The 21,832-nt window shown below is 41.6% G+C and overlaps 1 protein-coding gene across 1 annotated transcript; it reads right to left on the reverse strand.

Moving 5' to 3' along the window:
* Window positions 1–1,776: 1,776 nt before the first annotated feature.
* LOC142106784 (histone H2A-like) lies at window positions 1,777–2,725 on the reverse strand. The gene has a single exon (XM_075189790.1). It carries the CDS (start codon window positions 2,645–2,647, stop codon window positions 2,216–2,218), a length of 432 nt encoding a protein of 143 aa, XP_075045891.1. The 5' UTR covers window positions 2,648–2,725; the 3' UTR covers window positions 1,777–2,215.
* Window positions 2,726–21,832: the final 19,107 nt, after the last annotated feature.

The raw sequence follows: 21,832 nt of genomic DNA on the forward strand, positions 1-21,832 counted from the left end.
ACCGTGCAAATGTATCAACAGTGCATCGCAGCAGATATCTGCTGCTTTGCATTTTTATTCAAAATACGGAGCAGTACCCATAGATGTCTTTTGGGGACAGCTATTTACCGCAATTCAATATGGAATGAAAATAAATTTACTGAGCAATGTACGCCATCTTGAGGCCGACATACATTACTGTATGTGTAAATTATCAGCTCTGCTCTATGGGGAGAGCATTGTGGTAGAGGGATCTTTGGATCCCTCACTGCATCTTACTGCTCTCCCTTCTAGTCACTATCCCAAAGGTGGTCACTTTGCAATAGGGGCCATAGAAAAGATAGGAGACAGGTTTTTGCAGGAACAGCAGTTATTCATGACTGCTCTTCCTGTTGAAGATTTGTAATAAATACACACAATCTTTCAACCCTTATCTTTGCGGTAAGGATTGAAAGGGTTTGTGTTTACGGTCATTAATAAATAGGGTCCTCTAAATCTACCGAATATCAAGTGATAACAGAGGCTGTGTATAGAGGGAAAGTCTGATAACTATATTGCTATTTATATAGACAGCAACATTCAGAATAGAAATGGTAAGTGAATGGAGCCTTTGAAATAACATTTTTATATAAACTGAGCAACCTGAATAGGGGTTGGCAACATTTTTCTCAGTGTGCTGGCTAAAATCTAGGCGAGCCTAGGTGTACTTTGTGTATATGTGTGTATATATATATATATATATATATATATAGCTTATTTTATCATGCTATGATATTGATGGTAATGGGACCAACAAATAAACATTTGTTAATCCAGTTATGCCCCCGGTTCATATTATGCCACATAGTTGTGCACCTAGTTCAACTTCAAACATTTACCAGCTGCTTGCTTATGTGCTACTTACCTCTAGAGTGAGCACTTACATCTTTCATTCCACCACGGAACAAAGACATCAACCCTCTGACCAACATTGCTGTGTGACTGATCACACAGCCCACTCAATATTTTACCTTTGCATTCTAGCTGGTCCAATGTGCAATATGATATAGCACATGCCCTTGTGTTCAAACTCCCATAGACTGTAAGCTCTTACCTTTGTCTAGATTACACAGTATTGTTTTATTAATGTTTATTCCCAATTGTAATGTGTTACAATTTGCCGACACTATATAAATGTTGATGATGATCCCAGAGTACGCTATGAAAAAAACCCTCAAATTGAAGGGCACACCTTCTACCATACATAAATTGGATGAAAGTTGGGTTGAAATATAATAAAAACCAAAATAAAATTATATATATTTTCTAATGGTTTGTTCAATGATGATTGAAACCATTATCTACACTTAAGAAATAATATAAAAAAGTTGGGTGGAAAAATGTACTGGATGATTTATTTCAAAGTATGGAGCCACCTAGAGCCTGGTGATGCCCATATAGGAGTAAATCAGATTTGCACCTTGGCAAAACCATGATGGCCATTAGAGGGAAGTTAAATTTAAAATGTAAGAACAGATTTAGTTTGAACACAGCATGTCCTAGATCAACTTTAATTTCAATATAAAAATAAAGCTATTAAGTATTTGTGTGCTTTATGAAAGAAAAATTCAGTATGTATTCCTGACATTAACATGGTTTGTGCAGGTGAAAATTTGTTTCTCGATTCTGCTTTGCTAACCAAACATAAGGTCCCTAGTGCAGATGGATAAGTGTTAGTATGACGGCTATATAATTAACATGTGAACAAATTACTTCTGTAATACAAGGTCTATAAGTTTGAAATAAGCCAAAACAACGTAAACAATAACGTGTTTTACTTCGCATGCTAAGCCCCATCCACACCGTCCCGATTTCAGAGCAGTCACATAAAACGTGTTTATGCGGTGATGAGACTGGGGAGACACGAGGCCAGTACACGGGCGATGACTGGACGTTTACAGCTCCAGCTCAGGGGACCTGGCCATGCCCCGGGATAGCCCGCTCGTATGTCGGAGATACATGTGCTACACGTTACCAAGAGTTACTATAAAGCGATACACAACTTACCCGCTTAGTAAATGTGATCTATAAACGGACCTCACCTTACACAAGGATCACTATAACATACATGTGGAAACATGGTATAACAACTTAATAAATTTAACATTGAAAATACAGATTTTAGCTCTTTTGCAGATGTGAGTGGCCCTTAAAAGGGCCTTTGGGTTACTGGAGAGTAGTATCAGGGATTGCGGGCTCAGTACTCCTGCGACTGCTGAGACGCCTTTTTGCCGGAGGCTTTCCCAGAGGTGGTCGCGGGGCCGGAACTCTTCTTCGGCAGCAGCACGGCCTGGATGTTGGGCAGGACACCGCCCTGAGCGATAGTGACCCCTCCGAGAAGTTTGTTCAGCTCCTCATCATTACGGACCGCAAGCTGCAGATGGCGGGGGATGATCCGAGTCTTCTTGTTGTCCCGTGCTGCATTACCGGCCAGCTCCAAGATCTCAGCAGTCAGGTACTCCAGCACTGCGGCCAGGTAGACTGGAGCTCCGGCGCCGACTCGCTCAGCATAATTGCCTTTACGGAGCAGACGATGTACACGGCCGACTGGGAACTGAAGACCCGCTCTAGATGATCGTGTCTTCGCCTTGGCTCTGGTCTTTCCACCGGTTTTACCTCTTCCTGTCATGTTCTCGCTGTATCACTTTCAGTCTGTGATTCCGGATCGCTATCGAGCGTCTCTTTTATACTACCGTACTGCTCTCTCATAGGCTAATTTTGGCGGTTATAGTGACGTCATGCGCGCGCGACAGCCTTATCCCTTTAATGATTGGATCTCTCGCCAAACCCACACGCAAACGAGCTCTGCGTTTAACGAATCAATGAACAACGCGGGTTTTTTCAAATATGTGTATACCGGCTACAGCACTGCCGCATTGTGATCAACAGCCAGTGGTATTCAGTACATACCTCTCCGTTATGGTGGAGAATGGAGATATAAATCTCCCGCCCATTGTTGTAGTATAGAAACGATCGAGCATGCTACAAAATACACAGCTGATAAGTGTCCCCGATGCTCACAAATAATTTCAATCCTCCAATATGTGATCATTTTTTTTTAAATAACTATTTCTGCATCATTATTACTCTTGTTAATTGTACGTTGAGACCAGAGACTTGATTTCTGTATAAATATTCTATTGCCAATATTCAGAGCCTTTTCTTGGAAGGCAGGTAACATAAGAAGTAGATAGTTGTTTATTTATACAAGTTAACACATACTGGGCCAAGGACTGGAGTTGTGACTGTTACTGAGATTTCAAGGGGCCTATTTATTAATAAAAAATTTTCCTGTAAATTCCCCAACAACTGTAGTTTTCGGGGAGTAGCCGCAAAACTAAGTACCCTGCAAATTTATTATTGGTGCATCGCAATATCTGCTGCTAGCAGTCCCCATAGATGTCTATAGGGACTGCTATATACTGCAACGTAGTGTAACAACTTTTGAAAATGTATTTACACATACGGTCATGTACGCCAGCTCAGGCTGCCGTACATGACAGTTTTTGATAGTTTTCTACACTGTTCTTCAGCTTTAGAGCGCATGTTAGCCCTGTCACATGACCCAGGTCCTTCGGTCAGTGCTGCTTGGATGTCTGTGCGCATGGCCGAGTTTTTCAATCGGTGCACTGAAGTGAGAAGAGGACACGGGATCGCAATCTTTATTGCATGAGAAGGGAGAGTGAAATATACGTTTTTTTACTTCACAGGAACAGCAGTTTATCAAAACTATATATAACTATATGTTTTCATTTGAATCTGGTTATAAGTACGCTCTGCCTAAATGTTACTTGCAGTATGTTTTAGAGACAGAACACAGCAATTCAAAGAACCTTCAGAACGCATAAAAAAAAGATCAAATAATAATTAATATGTGTCTCATTTTTTTTAACATTTAATACATAAATCGGAATGTTATTAATGCGTACTGTACATATAATGCATTTTTAAATTATCTCTTACTTGCATATTCTTAATGTTCTTTTGCTATCTAGTGACACACATTCATGTAGTTACATGTAAAAGCAACTCAGGACTTGAATCTGCTGCATCTGCATGCCCCTCTGTACATTGCCTATGTTTATCCGTTCTGCCCTTCAAGTTGTAGGCAGTCGTGTCATTTGAGTTCAGACATGAATTGCATACAATTGCACTCATTGGCGCAAGGTCTGTTTCTGAGAATGCACAGAGCTATTTAATGCAAGATACAGCATGCAAAGGAACTTGTGTCCGAATATGAATATATATGTACATCTGCCTGGAGATGCACTATAGAGAGGGGGTTGCTTACAACCATGTTGTGGTGAATGGAGAAGAGGGTCCCTTGGTGTAGAGATGGTGTGCAGAAGAAGAGAGTATCTGGTATAGGAGACAATGAGCAAGAACCTCTGATCCTCAGTCCATTGTGGTCCTCCACATGAGTGGACATGTGTCTGGACATGCTGTGGAACCACTGTACCCAGTAACAATGGGTAGGCAAATGTCATCTGCTGTGCTGCAATCAATGTTATTTGTGTGTGCAGGTGGAGTAAGGAAATCATGTATTTAAGAGCATTTAGCATCTGATAAGATATTGTACTGGAGGAGTTAGAGAAGATGTGCTTGTAACCATGGCAGCTTTAAGTGATTGAAAAGGTAAAGGAGTATAAATGAAGTTTACTTTTAATTGAACTGAGATGGCCTGGAGCCCGACCTTATTTGACTTGGCATTGCATCAACACTTTTTATCGCTAGTGTCCGCTCCATGGAACTTGTATTAAACACAATTATATTCGGGATGGGCGGGCGGTGGTGGCTGGTGTGCTTTTGCCTTAACCCACTACTGAGTCATCAAACCAGACCACCAAAGGGATTTTCATATTAGCATGAATGACAGATGAGGGATGGAAAAATTATAATGGATAAATGGAGGGTCAGAGAGAATCAAGAGAAGTAGTCGAGGAAAAGAAAAAGAGGTTGAGGTGAAAAATGATAAATTGACAAGAGTGTGTCTGTGTGTGTGTGTGTGTGTGTGTGTGTGTGTGTGTGTGTGTGTGTGTGTGTGTGTGTGTGTGTGTGTGTGTGTGTGTGTGTGTGTGTGTGTGTTATAGCAATTCCGGCAGTAATGCTATTGTAGAAGAAGTAGGGACTTATGGATATAAGTTGATGAAGAGTATATAAATAGAAGATGATAAATAAAAATATAAATAAAAGTGATAATCTAAATAGATAAGCTAGTGAATATGAAATAAAACAAAATACACAAATAAATGTGAGCCAAACTGTGGTCCTTTGTGCAGAATCAATTCCAAAGGAATTTCACCACCGTGGGTTCTTTTGCAAGCATTCAATAACACCTTTTTTTTTATCTAGTGTCAAACTGTTGTTTTTCTTTTGGCTAACTTGTGATGATGACATTGGTGGTATAGTGGTTATTGTGTGCACACCTGTGCTATGGTGCATCCCTCACCAATATGGAGACATTGGTGACTAAGTGGATCTGATTCATGTTCAGACACAACCTGAACGCAGATTGCACTTTAAAAGAGAAAACAGAACTTGAGCGTAGTTCCATCTGTACTCAAATCCAAGCATATACCAACATACTTTTCAATTTGAATCTGAGTGTAAGTACGCTCTGCCTAAGCGTTACTTGCCATATGTAGACAGACAGAACAGACTGCAGTATACGCACAAGCGTATGGGCAATGTAAGGTCAAATCACAACTACAGATGGTCAGGCCCGGTTCTCGAACTTCGCTGATCCATGTAGCCGGCTCGGTACTCTCGCGCCCTCGGAAGTGAAAACGAGACAAAACATCATCATGTTACGCCTTCTGAAGCGAGTTCATGGCAAGCTGTTGGGAAAATCAGAAACTTTTGCTAAAAAAATAACAACAAGCAGTCCAGCATTAGCTAGGTCCCTTTTCTCAGCTAGATCCCGGCACCTGCAATCTACACTTACAACATCTTTCTCGTCAATAGCGATCAGAGTTAGTCCTGCATCCAAGTTGCTAATGCTGGATGACTCCTCCACTATCTAGGATTCCTTAGAATAATTCTTGAGCGTTAGTTCCACTGCTGTGGCTGCTCATGCTGCTGAGGGTGGACCTTCATCCCAGAAGCAGACCAAGTAGAAGACTACTAGTAGTTTACAACAATTGACTGTTAAACAATCCTTTGCAAGAGAAGGCAAGTAATAAACCTGTCACCCATTTGCAAAGCGGATCACAGACACCATTGCGACTATGCTAGTATTAGATCTGCGTTAAATATCCACTATTAATGCAGCTGGTTTTAAACAGTTAATTGAGGTCTTGTGTCCCATTCTCCAAATTCCATCACAACACCATTTTACTATAAAAGCTATTCTTCATCTGTACAAGAATGTTCGTAAAAATTTTATTATTGGGCTGCAAAAAGCCATTCTTCCCACTGTACACTTAACCACAGATATGTGGACAAGCGGAACTGGGCAAACTAAAGATTATATGACTGACAGCCCACTGGGTTGGTGATTCGCCTTCATCAGCACGAACAGCAGGAGCATGTACCCAACTATGTCACATTTTTCCGAGACAGGCTACTCTGTGTATCAGCGGCTTCACTAAGAGGCATACAGCTGACAATCTGTTACAAACACTAAGGGATATCATTGCAACATGGCTTATCCCGCTTGGACTCTCCTCGGGATATGTCATTTCTGATAACGACCTCAATATTGTGAGAGCATTACAGCTGGGTGAATTCCATCACATTCCCTGTTTTGCTCACACAATAAACTTGGTGGTGCAGAGCTTTTTGAAAAATGACAGGCATGTGCAGGAGATGCTGTCTGTGGCCCGTAAAATATCTGTCCATTTCCGGTTTTCTGCAACAGCATGTAGGAGATTACAACAGTTAACAAGAACAATTTAATTTGCCCTGCTACCAACTGAAGCAAGAAGTGGTAACAAGGTGGAATGCCACCCTGTATATGCTTCTGAGGATGGAGGAACAGCGAAAAGCCATTCACGCTTACTCCACAAGCCATGACATTGGGAAAGGAGGGGGATGTATTTTACTCAAGCGCAGTTGAGAATACTTTCCGTGTTGTGCAAGGTGCTGAAACCATTTGAAGTAGCCGCCTGTGAAGGGAGTTCAGACATTGCTAGCTTCAGCAAAGTGATTCCCTTAATTAGACTTTTGGAAAAGCAGCTTGAGAAACTGAAGGAGGAGCTGAAACAAAGCAATTATGCTAAGTATATCAGGTTTAAGAGCTATGTCTTCTCTTTGTTTCCAACTGACCCAGATCTCAAGAGATGCAAGGAGCTCCTGGTGAGAAAGACGACGGCTCAATTGTTATGTGACAGGACGGCCTCTCCTACTTCAGTTTCTCAGTCAACTACAGCTAGGAAAAACTTAGCTTTCCCAAGAGACACAGGGATTGTGCAGATGGCTCAGCACAACATTTTGACATCTGGTTTGGTCTAAAAGAATTGACCAAAAACCGTGACACCTTTGCTGTAACTCCACCTGATCCTACTATCAACGTCCAAACGATGGTGGAGGATTATTTTAACGTCAGCATAGGAATAGACATGTCAGACAGTCCCTTTACATACTGGGAGGAAAAAAAGGGAATTTGGACATCCATGTACAACCCTCGCTTTGCACTACCTAAGCTACCTACCCTCCAGTGTGTACTCAGAAAGAGTTTTCAGCACAGCCGGGAACCTTGTCAGCGATCAGTGTAGGAGGCTACTTTCTCAAAATGTGGAAAAGATGGTGTTCATAAAAATGAACTAAAATTTTCACAAGGAAGGCCTTTTCCGCCAATTACATCAAAGTAGAGACTTCTGTAATGGTGGATTCCAGTAGGGATGAATTAATAATGTGTAAGGATGATGTACACACCGATGAGGGTGAGGCTGAGGATGATGACAACAACATTTTGCCACAGTAGAGTTCATTAACAGCACTTTTAGCTTGGGTGCTTTAATCTCATTGTTAGCTTATTTTCTGTGGGCCAAAACAAACCAAGCACTTCAGCCACAAAAGTGGCACTCATTGTCGCTGAAGTGCTTGCTTTGTTAAACTGCATGTCCTTTTTAAGATCCAACATAAGGGTGCGTGGGAGGGCTCAAGGACAATTCCATCTTTCACCACTTTTCCTTTCAGCTACCACTGTGTGCCAAAGTTACCCTCATGTTCTATACTGTTATGTGCTTTTCAAAACTCAAAGACACCCATTGATGAGGCAGATGACTCAGCACAACATTTTGACAATTTTGACAATCCTGGAAATCATCCGGTGGGTCACATTTTAACTTAAGTACGGTCTCCTCAACTGCATCTATGTATTAGTTTAAATCTCTGTTCAATGCAGCGTGTTCCAATATGACGGATTCCATGCTGCCCACATGTTCCGTGTCACAGTCTGTCTGAAGCAGATGTAATGCCACTCTAATTGTAACACCCATTCCTGTGTCTATGTAAGTTTGGCAGTTCTTCAGGGATGAGAAGGAGGTATCCAGAGAGAAAAAAGGAGATTAAAGATGCAGCATGAGCAGACATGCTTTAATAATGTAGAGTTCATTGACAGCAGTGTTGAGCTTAAGGCAGTTAAGCTATTGGTGGCTTGTTATGTGGGGGGCAGAGCAAACCAAGAACTTCAGCGACAAAGATGGCACTCCTTGTCGCTGGAGTGCTTGCTTTGTTAAACTGTACATGTCCTTTTGAATATCTTATATAAGGGTGGGTGGGAGGGTGCAAAGACAATTCCATCTTGCACCACTTTTCTTTTTTTTCGGCTGCTGCTGTGTGGCAATGTTTCCCAGATGTGCTATGAACTGCTGCGTGTTTGTGTCGTTGCTCTGTCACTTAGTATCCAGCCAACTCAATATATACCAAATACTATTAGCGCTCCTGGAATCTGCTGCCTAATATGTATACAATTGAAGAGGGTTCACACTCTGAAAACATACAAATAAAACAAATGTATACATACATTCAGCGCCAATTCCTAACACACTGGGTTTTAGATGTTTATCTTCAATTCGGAGAATAACGCTTACAGGAATTTACGTTCAAAAGCAGCCTTCAAATAAGCACCCCTTCTCTTGGTCATCCTTCCTTCATTGGGGAGCTGCAGTACCCTCCATAAACAATAAAAAATGATAGAAAGGAGAAAATCTAGTGCATTATATTTTTAATCATCCATGTAATAGATAAAAAGTAATAAAATGTCCGTACACATAAAAAAATGCAACTCCAATGTATCACAATATAAAAGGGACTCGTACCAGACTGTGTCAGGAATCAGGCATAAATATATAAGCAGGTTCCAGTCTATTTCCAGTTAAAGTCAGGTCCACGTTGTAGCCAACGCGTTTCAACTCTCCACGAGTCTTTCTCAAGGCCAATTGATTTGTAAATCTCCTTCCACGGGTTTTATACTCTTTCTAAAATGAAAACGAGGTTTGGACGTAGCACATCCTCTCCAACTCCCGTTGAACAGGAAGCGGTGCAATGACGTACTTCCGGTACGTGTATATTGCGAGTTGAACAATAAAGTTTTAACAATTTGATATATATATAAAAATACATTTGTAAAACATAGATGATAATTCCAACAATTATAAAAACAAAACATAGAATCATATTGTGCATTTTTGTTCTTCCTTGTGTGTCCATAATTGAATCTCTCTTTATTCACATTCAATCGATGAGTACTCCGGTAAGTATGTATGGAAATGCAAGTGAAAAAGAGAGAAACATCCGTCAATACAAAATCCATTGATCCACACTTTTTTGTAAATATTCATGACAAAATGAACTGACATTCAGATCAATAAAAGATCGATTCCACAGGAGAAGGAATGCCATACACAAAAACATCTGTGATTATTTATGCTTTCTTTTTTCATATGTTGGGCAATCATTAGTCACATAATACCAGACTTTAACCTTTACCCAACTCCTCATTGCTCTATAAAGTAAGAAGTGGCACAAATAGGGAAAAAAAATCATTTTGACACCTTTCTTTCGAGAGCAGAGATGAAGTGGATTTTTAAACTTAAAACATTAGCCCCTAGGGGCTTAAATGCATACTTGCCAACATTTCTTTTTCTTTTTCCGGGAGATGCCGGCTGGGGCGTGGGCGTGCAGGGGGCGGGGCGGCGAAATCACGTCATTTTGGCCCCGCCCCGTGACGGAATGATGCAAATCGCGTCATTTTACAGCGGGGGCGGGGCTAAACGCCGCGATTCCAGGTGAATCGCGGCGTTTAAACTGAATTTTCCCCACTTCCTATCAGGGAGATTGCCACACTCGTCCGGGAGACTCTCGCAAAATGCGGGAGTCTCCCGGACAATCCGGGAGAATTGGCAAGTATGCTTAAATGTAGATTTCGAGCTGAAATGGTTTCTGTGAATAGCAGAAGTATATAGCATTTGTGATTTTTTTTCCCTATTTGTGGCAGAATGACACAGCCAGCATTAACTTCTCTCGCAAATCTTTCCTGTCACTTTTTGTGTAAGTCTACATTTAGTAGATGTCGCTATAACAGCTATCATAATTCTGTCTACGTCTCTTGTCGGAATTCTCGTCATCAATAATTAGTACTCCACCCAGTAATATACTGTACTTTGATGCAGACAGCTTAATATCATTGCAACTTGTAAGCTCTACAGTGCACCAGTAGATGTCCTCCTACAGCAACATTATAGTTAGATTAAATTATACCAAGTTTTGTATTGTCCGTATATGTATTGATTTTAGTGAGAGATAACATACTGCTTCTTCATTAAAATAAAACAAAATATTAGACATAGATTTATATGGAACAGTGTCCCAAATACCTACCTAATAGTTACATTATTTTCAATGACAGCATTGATGAGAAATCTCCTTATACAACCACATCAGGTTGGAAAATTTTCTAAAACTGTTTCCATGGAATTTATGCCTTGTTCCAAATTTGGACGCAAAATATTACACATTTCTCTGGCAGGATTTGGCCTTTTGTGTTCCATACGGAATTCCCCATTTGTTTTGCCCTATCATTTCTTCCTTATTATCTTTCAACTACACCACTGAGCAGAATGAATTAACACAGTCGTCGCCGAAGCCCTGCCAAATGCAGAATTTAAACATACAGTATCATGACTGGATGTAATTTTTAACCTTTGTGACCCGGACATATCTTGCAGTTTTGCTTGTTGAGAATAATGCTTGCACAACTTTGAATTGAACATTTTTTTTGTTAACGGACAAAAAAAGGCTTACTTTAGGTAGGGCAGTAGAGTAAATATATTTTATTTTAAAAGTTGTATAGAATTAAATACAAAATATAAAAAATAATCTTCTTTCATGATTCATCCAGGAAAGCTTTAATTGGCTAGTTCTCCTGAGTTCTGCATGCCAAATGTATTTTATGTAGGTACAATTCATAAGGCATAAAGAATGGTGAATGTCTACGGCGCAAATGAACAAAGTGTATATAAGTAGTTGGTAATTGAATTTACTAATAATACAACAAAACAAACAACTATGGAGTGATCACTCAATAAAAACAATGACAGCTTATTTCAAGCATAAACAGAATAACATGCTCTTGCGTGTAAGTTGAAACAAAGGTTTATTATCTTATACAACTAATGTCCATTGATATCACTTTGCGACCAAAAAAGGAGATATTCGTCTAAACAAGTCCAAATGTCAATAAGATAGTAATAACCAGGATTGGCAGAGCGAAAAATAAATCCATATTCCGGTAGGAAGTATAGAAGATGGGTGTTGCAGTCCTAACTGATACAAAATAGGCAATCAGAACAGTCAGTAAAGTGGCTTACCGCTATTCGTCTGCTGGATCCCTGGTGTTCCGATCCTCAGATCCTTCCCTGCTTTGGCCTCCGTGTCTGTCTTCTCCCAGTGGCTGCTGCTCAGAAACCCAGCTTGATAGTGTTCGATTCACGGCCGGAGCGCATGTGAAAACCAGAAGGAAGCTGCTTCGACTTACTCCGGCAGATAGAAGAAATGTCTATAGGAGTAGCAGATATAAATTGGTGCGGATATATGAATTGAATGTCTATTCCAACGCGTTTCACCCCTTAATGGACTTCCTCAGGTAGTATGAAGTAGTAGCAAGTAGAGAAGTTGAGCTGATCTGGTTCTCAATATACCCATGTCCAAACCAAGCCTCTCTTTTGCGATTGGTGTTTGCTTATGAATGACAAGATGACAGCCCATCTTGAAGTGGCTCATTGTTGATATTAATAAATAGATGAATGAGCAGTAGTTAGAACAGAATTATTTTAGAGATATAATATTTGCCAAGGCAAAGCCATATCTGATGACATTAGGTAAATGCATTATAGATAAAAATAATATGCAAACACAAAAATAACTATTTGTGGCGATTAGGAGACCTTGATAGCTTCATAGGCCAGTGATTAACTGAAGCTAAACATTACATGTGTCATAGGGAAGTGTTCAGGTCAAAATCTATATTCAGACCTCCTGGTTTAAGAGTTTTAAGTGTGAATATATATATATATATATATATATATATATATATATATATATATATATATATACCTGGCCTCTTCCTGTGAGATATGTCTAATCACCCCCTCGCCATGATCTCACTACTTTCTGTATACCAACAAACTTCAACAAAGTAAGATCACTATCATGGTAGTTGGAAAAATGCTCTGGGATGCTATGGGCTTTGAACTGGTTCCTAATGTTTCTTTGATGTTCCACGATTCTAACAGATAATTTTCTAATCGTCCTCCCTACATACTGTTTGAACATGGGCACTCCAGTAAATAGATGATTCCCACTGTATCGCAGGTCATTCTCTCTTTAATCTCAAATGTTTCCCCAGTAACAAATGAAGAATATATTGTCACGGCCTTTGTTGTTTTTACTTTGCTGGTTTTGCAGGCGGCACATCTATTACAATAATAGTAGCCTGCTGTTTTTTCATTGAGCCATGTACCTTTCTTCTCTATTTTATCTGGGGGAATAGTACTTTTCACTAGTCTGGATTTGAGATTACCGGATTTCTTATACACTAATGTAGGTCTTGGGGGCAGGGTTCTTTTCAACTCATTGTCCCCCAATAGAATGTTCCGATGTCTATCATGGATAGATTCTACCTTCTTGCAATCTCTGTTGTATAAAGTGATAAAGGGGAGGGCAGTTGTTTCACCATTAAATTCTTGACTGCTATGTTTTTCCATTTTCATTTTTATAAGTTCTTCTCTTTCGGTTCCCCTCAACTCAGAATATGCCTTATCTACAATGGACTCATCATAATTCTTTTCTAAAAACCTATTCTTAAGGATTGACGTTTGTTCGTCATAATAGGTCAATTTTGGGCGGTTGCGTCTCAGTCTGGTAAACTGTCGTTCTGAGATGTTATTAAGCCAGTTAGCAAGTTAGCATAGTGACTGCTTGAAGTAGGAATGAAGCAATTACAGTTGATTTGTTTAAAAAAAAATTGTGTTGTAAGTTAACCACCTTCCATGAAAATTTCCATGTCAAGAAATTCTACACTCGTGTCGCTAATATTGCTAGTGAAAGCAATGTTGAGGTTGTTGTCATTGATGTGCCTGATGAACCGGTCAAGTGCAGGGCGATCTCCTATCCAGATACAGAAGATGTCATCTATATAGCGACACCATTTAAGGATATGAGATGAAGATGGATTATTGCTCCAAATATTAAGTTGCTCCCAGTCGGCTCATATGGCGCAAATTTTGCGCCCATTGCTGTCCCACGAACCTGTCTGTAGTAGCTCCCACTGGACCAAAAATAATTGTGACGTAGAACAAAGGGAATGCTATCCACAAGGAATTCTATCTGTTCTGATGAGAGATCTGATTGGGTTTCTAGGATGGCGTTAGTATGTGCATATCCAGCCTGGCGATCGATGATAGTGTAAAGGGAAACCACAACGTAAGTCAAAAGAAGGTAGTGTGGTTCCCATTGGATGTCTCTTAGAATATCTAATAGATAACCAGTATCTCTAAGATAGCTTTTCTGTTGTATGACTAGTGGCTGCAGTAAGTAGTCTATGTAACTGGAGAGATTGGTTGTTAAAGTCTTAATTCCAGATACAATAGGTTAGCCTGGTGGATTGACCAATGATTTGTGTATCTTGGACATATGGTAGATCACTGGTAGTCTAGGACACTTAATGGAGAGATATTGGTACTCACTTTTGTTAAGGATACCCTTTAGTGCTGCTCTACCTAAAAGTGAATCTAGCTCTTTCTGGTAGTTGGTTGTGGGGTCGCCTTGCAAGGACTCATATGTGGTAATATCATTCAGCTGTCTCCCTAGCTCTGTCAGATAATCTGTTTTATCGAGGATGGCTGTTCCTCCCCCCTTATTGGCAGGTTTAATGATGATGTCAGGATTCTGTTTTAGTTGTCTAATAGACAATTTTTCTGACTTTGAGAGGTTAGAGTTAATATTGGTCTTTTGAATTTTCAACTCTTCTAGATCCCTATCTACTAACTTTTCAAAAGTATTGATGAATGGGCCCTTCATGTATCTTGGATAGAACGTAGACTGATTCTTAAGATCAGTATGCCTAAAATCACTAGTGTTAGGGTCTTTAGTATTTGACGCAACTGATCTGGACTTTTTGTTTGTCAATTTTCTAATAAATTTATGTATATCTATAAACATATTGAACTTGTTCAGTCCCTTTTCAGGGGCAAATTTGAAACCCTTCTGTAAAACCTTGGACTGTGGGGTTGTGAGTATGCTACTACTCAAATTAAAGATCCCAATGTTCACTGAGCCTATTTCTTTGTTCTTGGTCTTGCACCTTCGATTCTTTCCTCCTCGCATCCCTCTAGGTCTGATGAATCCCTTCTTCTTTTTAGACATGTCGTTGGAGCTATGTTTTGATTTTGCTGGAACGGTGGCAATGTGGTTCTGACTAGGTCTAAAAAAATATCTAGATTCTGATCGGCATCCGAACAAGCAGGATCAGAGCTGTGTTGAACAATTAGCTCATCACTTTCTACTGAGTTAAGTTTTATGAGAATATCTTGTTGGACATTATTGAGGTCAGCAATAGCTTTTCGTTTCTATTTCTGAAATTCCTCTTTCACTGCTACTGCATAGCTTCTTTTGTGATAATGAGGGGATTTATCATATTGTTCCTTCTAGGGGATTCAGGTGTTTGTAGACTCTAAATGTCTTTTCTCTTTTAGGTGGTGTTTTAATAAGTAGAGATTTGGGCCATATCTTATGATTAGACATATGATATATATGGTTTTGTTCTCGTCTCAAATTGCTCCTATGTCGGTGGGGAGTGTGAAGAGCAGTAGTAGGACAGAATGAATGATTCCTATTGTTGTCTTTTGAGGGGCGAGTGTTCCTATGGGCATATTTGTGTATATTGGAGATCTGACTGTTGGTTACAGTGTTTTATTCGTAGTCTTTAATATCTCTAAGGAACTTTTTTCTTTAGTTTTGATAATGTCTTCTATTTGTAGAAGCTTGTCTCTAGTAAGTTTCTCTAAATTACTATAATCTTCCAAGTGTTTAATAGGAGAAAATAATTCTTCAATGAGAGTGATCTCTTCTATTTTTTTCAGGGATTTTTCCCTATCAGTCAAAATTAACTGCACCAATGAAAAAGAGCACTGCTCTATTATTTGATTCCATTTTGTCATAAACTTATTGTTATCCAAGTTTATGGCGGGTTTCTTTGTTATTCGTAGCCCTCTAGGCACTATTCTATTCTCTAAGTACTTGGTTAATGTAGTGGTTTCCCACCATTGTTTCACCTTTTCAGTGTCAATAATTTTTCATATCTTAGGTAATTGTCACAGAAAGAGTCTGTGTCAACACATGGTTCTAGAACGCGTTCTTTTTTTGGGGAGATATCTCCTATTCTAAGCAATCTATTATGTCTCTGAGATTGTAGCCTATTAGAGAAATACTAAATAAATGTGAATGGGATGCAGCAAAAAAATGTTTTTCAACGGAAAAAAATATATATACAATTTCCATTTCTAATCGTTAATGACTATATTATTGACAGGTAACATTAATTGATTCATTTTTTTTCTGTGTGTCCTAATGAGATTTCTTATTCCAAATACGTATTGTACGTATTCTGCTATATCTGGTCTAGTACAGCAGAGTAAACCTACACCCGTAGTCAACACCACACGTATCTTGAGTTCCGTTTGTGATGAAATGTAGTATATCTAATGACTGAATGTTATTTTCTGTTGAATTTATGTATAACACTGTGAATATTTTATGTAACCTTTCAAAGTGTATTTGGTTAACTGACCTAGGCAAGTGTCAATTGTCTTTTGAAAGTAGCCAGGCCCAGGACAGATAAAATCTCTGAGTAGTTTGTGTATGCAGAGGAGTTAGACTTAGCCAGGCCGAACAAGCAGAGGTGAAAACTCCAGTAAAAATGTCAGGTCTCAGGACATTCATAATTTACTTTGAAAGCCTTGTCTCATTTTGGGCATCCATCTAGGTTAGGTGAAAATAAAATTAAGGTGGAGGGTGAAGAGTCAACAAGAAATTCTTCTCAATGAGAACTCCTCACACGTCAATTCCTGAACTTGTAAGTAGGGACTCTAGTTTTTATTTCATATTTTATTTTATGAAACTTATTTGGGCAATTTATTGTATGTCTGTTTATTACATTTTTGTAAATAAAGCCTTGGAAATATTTTTCAGATTAAACATATTTAATCTAGTGTATTCTCTGTGATTCTTTGTGAAATTACTAAGCCCAGGGAGGCTCATGCTACATGTGCATGTGATTTAAATGTGAAACATTAATAAATGGTTTTGGTGTACGGAAGGGCACCAAATTAAATCCTTCGTAGTGGCAGAAAAGGTGTTTTCATTGCTAAGTGACTAAGGTGACGCCAGTCATGGCCAGCTGTTCAGATTGTTGTATCTGGGACAGGCTGGGCGTTCGTGACCCCGTTCCTTGCTGACTCCGGAAGTATGCTGAACCGATTTATGTGTCGTTGAGAACAACTGCACGATGCGCTCAGTATGCGTATCTTAATGGCTTGGGCCCTGAGAATGTAATTTTACATTAGTTCAGAGTTGGGCTACTACAGACTCATTTAACTGCATCACATAAAGACACTGATGTGTTTATTAACTCCTACCTCATTGGTGGCCAGATGGCCAGTCCAGGGCCGGACTGGCCATCTGGCACTTCTGGCAAATGCTAGAAGGGCCGATGGCTAAATGGGCCGGGGCAAGCAGTGTTAAAAAAAAAAAAGTACTTTTTTTTTCTCCAGCAGGTGGCGCACCCGCGATAGCGCGTGCACCCGCCGCGAGTGGGGGTGGGAGAGTTACAGAGGGCACGGTCCAGGAACTGGGCACCTATTTTAAAAAGTGAAGGAGCCGACGTTCCAGTGCCAAGTACATGGCAGGGTGGAACTATATGTTGCTGAGGACCTGCAGTGTCTGAAGGAGGAGGCATGGCGCATACAACAGGTAAGGTAACTTAAAAAAAAAAAAGACTGTAATATACTGCACAAAAACCATCTGGAAATGGCATTCTTTTTATATATGAGCAAACACTAAGGAATAGAATTAACTGATTAGCTCATTTTTATAATGGTTATTTAGCACTGAACTTAACTGATATATTGATATATTGAAATATACAGTTATATCTATTTTGCTTTACTTTATAAGTCAGAATAAACTTGTTATTGATATTGATTATTATGAAGTTATTGGTCTCCAGTATTTAAAGCTGTATATGATCTGTATAATCCGTCAGGGTTGTTTGTAAGCTGGGGTTAGTGATATTCTTAAAATGTTGGTTTTAGAGCTGTACTACCACCCAGGGCTGCTATATGTATATTTTTGTTTCTGGGGCTCTGCCAGTTCTGTAAAACACACTAGGTGCTCAAGGCACAGTCAGTCAGGGTGACCGCATAGGTGGCACCAGCAGGACCACCTCCATTCCTCTGCCCAAAGGATTGCACAGTGCCATATATAGACAGTGCACGGCCTTATTGTATACATACGATGTGCACCCTCTAACCCCACCTCTATACCCTTTGTGTTTGTGTCTTATTGTCTTCGCATTGTGGGTGTCTGTCCTTTCCTTCGCCCCCTTTATGTGTCTGTCTCTCTTTGCCCCTATTATCACATGTATCTCCTCACCTTTTTCTACCATCTCCCAGTATCTATTTTTCCCCTGTGCAACCATGTCCAATCCCACCTCTCACTCCCGCCTACAAGGCTTCTCTTGTGCTGCTCCCCACTTATGGAATTCCTTACTACGCTCAATCCAGCTTTCCCACAGTCTTCAAATCTTTAGACACTCTCTGAAAAACTATATTTTTTTTAGAGGTGACCTTATCCTCGAAAACACTATTCACACTAATGCACCCTCACAACTGTCATAATCTCCAATCTGAACAACACTCGCTCCTCTTGTTCCTCTCTAATGAGCAGGGTCCTCCATACCCTTTGTTTTCAAGTCTTCATTTATTTAGTCTACCTAGTATGTCCCTGTTTTATGAATGTACTATTTTCCCTACTGTATGGCTCTGTGGAGCACTGTGGTGCCTTAGAAATCTACGATAATAAATAATAATATTGATGCCACCTAACTGAACCTGAACCTCAAAATTCTGATTTTAATAATTTTTGATAAGCCACTGAATGGTAAATTTTTTCTACATTGTGTATTTGTTAGTAACTCTCTTTTTTGTGAATTGTGATACTATACTCTTAATTTTAGACCATTGTGCCCCCTGTCTTAAGTGCCCCAGGCCCCCAAAGCCTTAATCCAACTCTGGGGGAACTGTCCACGGGCAGTATGTGGTGACAGCGAATCTCATCATATACTGTCCAGCAGGCCTGGAGCTCCAAATCTCACGAGACTAAGAGCTTACCTGCTCCCTCTGCAAGGCGTTCTTTTCTACTCTGATGTCAGCTGCATAGGTAAGTACAGCAGGCTGGGGGGGGTGTCATAATGTGTCTCGGGGGGTTATAATATGTCTTGTGTGGCATGATAATGTGCCTTTGGGGTGGCATGATAATGTGACTGGGTGGAAGCCTGATTTGTCTGCGGGGTGGCATGGTGTGATTTGTCTGGGGTGGTATTGTGGTGTGATGGGTGATGTGTCTGAGGGGTGGCGTGATGCAGGATGTGGCGTGATGTGTCTGAGGGGTGGCGTTATGTAGCTGGTGAAATGTAATATTTTATTATAATGTATGTATTTTATACCGTGTGATCTGTGTCATGTACGATGTTCACTTATTGCTCGGTTTTCCATATATACATTTTCCAACAGGTCCCAACATTCCAGGATCTATGCAAGAATCCAGTACCAGGTTGTAAAAGCTGCAATAACTGGTAGGTGAGAGCAACACCATTTTAATATATAATGGGGGAATTCAATTAGCTGCAAAGTGAACATCCGCGAGACACTTTGCGGCTGAAATTTGACAGAAATCACTGTTCATTTTTCCTCTCAAAGAAAAATAAGCAGAGATTTCTACCGTAATTGCCAGCAATGTGGGCTCGCGATACCAATGTATAACATCACCAGCAATTGAGTCTCCCCCAATTTGTTATGCCACGCCACATATTGACCACTCCCCCAACATTATGCGACCACACCCCTTCAGCCCCAAATTTCTCTTGCCAGTCCTGTGCATACCATTATCTGATACTGGTGCGCCCTATGCTGCAAATAGAGAGTAATACATTAATATCTCACGGGACACCAGATAACAATGAGCTTTGCAAAATGTACTGTTGTAACGCCCCCTGCGGGGAAAGACAGGGACAGACGCAACACAAAAGAACTTACCTTGTAAACGATGGTCACCTCCAGTCCGCCTCCAATATCCCTGCTGCGATCCAATCCCAGCAGATCCGCAGCCGCAACCCGCCACCTCCAATCACGTCCCTCTACGGAAGAGACAGAGATTACGGCCGTGCCTACCAGGTAAGGGCTGTCCGAGACTACGGCAAAGAACAAGGACACGGTCAGCCCAAGCTCACTTGCCGCCTCCTCACTTTGTTCTTGCCAAGACGCGGGGGACTACAGGCACTTAAGACCAAGACTAGTCCGAGGACTAATCCCGCCTCAAGTACCTCACACACCTGCCGGTGAGGGCCTAACCGAAAGGGGGAATCAAGCTTAATACTCACCAGGACACTCCCACTTCCGATCCGGTTCTCCTGCACCTCCCCGATACCTGCGGATGACAAGGACACACAGCCTCCCTCTGCACTGTCAGTGAGACTAAGATGGCACCCACAAATGCTAAACTGTCTACAACAGCGACCCGACCCTAACAACGTTCTAATGGTCAGCAACGCAACTAAGTCAAACCACTATGACTAACTAGGTGTGGTGCACTAACGGAACTGCTCACTTCACACTACGGGGAACACCAGCCGGTGTTCACGGACTAAACCGGAGGGCGGTTCCTAACCCCCTCACCCAGGTCGTACCAAGAAGCTGCCTTCTTGCTATGGAGTCACACACAGGCCCTAAGGACCGGTTCTTTAAGCCCGGCTGAGGCTCCGTAGAACAGCACACTAACCCGCGGGCCGACTGCCGCACGGAACAGCCGATCGAACTGAACCGCCCGACTGCCTGTACTCGGGTATCTCACACGTGTCCCTACGTCCGGAACCACAGGTCCACCTGCACGGAACCGGCCTTGAGGACCCTTGATCAGAACCACGGCCGCCCCTGGAACTGCCTCAAGGTGTGCTGCACTGCCACCGACTCACTCAGCCACCCCCTCTGGGTACCAGTGTGACCCCGGGGACCTAAGGGACAGGGAAACTACGTGTGTTCTCCCCTGACTATGGGTATGCTGGTAACTACACTTGTCCCCACAACACGGGTTAGCACAGGAAACACAGGGAACAAGAGCCTACCTTTAATGGGGGCCTGACGTCTTGCCCCTGGACACAGTTATGTAGCACACCCCAAAATACCGTAATGTAAACTATACTCGCCGCACAGACAGAATAAATACAGTATACAGTACTTTGCACGCTACTTACCAGAGCACACCGCTGTTAGCCAACCAGCAGGTTGCTACAGCACCACAGGAGCCTCCGCTCTACTGTACCTCCTAACCACATGTGCTCACCTCACACAGGACCGCGCTTACACTCACGAGGCTCCCACGCCTCTACCTCATCACCACCAGGGCCGTCTGCCCTTCACACCATGGGCCTCTGCCCAGCTACAAACAGAGCCTTGCGCTCTGATTAATGGGCCTCAGCCCCCTCTCTACCTCAGGGCTCTGAGCCCACTAATTAGGGCCTTGTGCCCTGCTACCTAGGGGTCCTAGCCCCTTCCTACCGAGGCCTGTGGCCTCCCTAGCTATCTACAAGGGCCTTGTGCCCTTTATAGCCTATGGGCTACCAGCCCCTAACCAGGCCCTGTGGCCTTCCTATGGCCTCTAAGCCACTAACTACCTAAGGGCCTTGTGCCCTTGTACACCTGGGGCCCTCACGCCCCCTGCCTAGCTAACAGGGGCTTGTCCCCGTTATCAAAATGGCCTACTGGCCCACTAACTTTATCGGGGCCTAGTGCCCAAGTCCCTGGGCCTTGTGCCCCTGATACTCTGTGCCAACGGGCCTTGTGCCTGACCGTGGCCCCGGGCCTAGTGCCCGAATTAACGCTGAGTCACTTACCTGCTCTGTGCAGGAATCTCAGCTTGCCACGCCGTCTTCTTCCTCTTTCTCCGGATCTTCCAGACCCTCCAGCCGGCGGCGCCTCTTCTCCGGTTCGGCGCTGTTGAGGGCTGCTTGGCGGGGGCGCTCTCAGCCCTTACAAGGGCT

Source organism: Mixophyes fleayi, chromosome 11, assembly GCF_038048845.1.
Source record: "Mixophyes fleayi isolate aMixFle1 chromosome 11, aMixFle1.hap1, whole genome shotgun sequence".
Classification (NCBI taxonomy): domain Eukaryota; kingdom Metazoa; phylum Chordata; class Amphibia; order Anura; family Limnodynastidae; genus Mixophyes; species Mixophyes fleayi.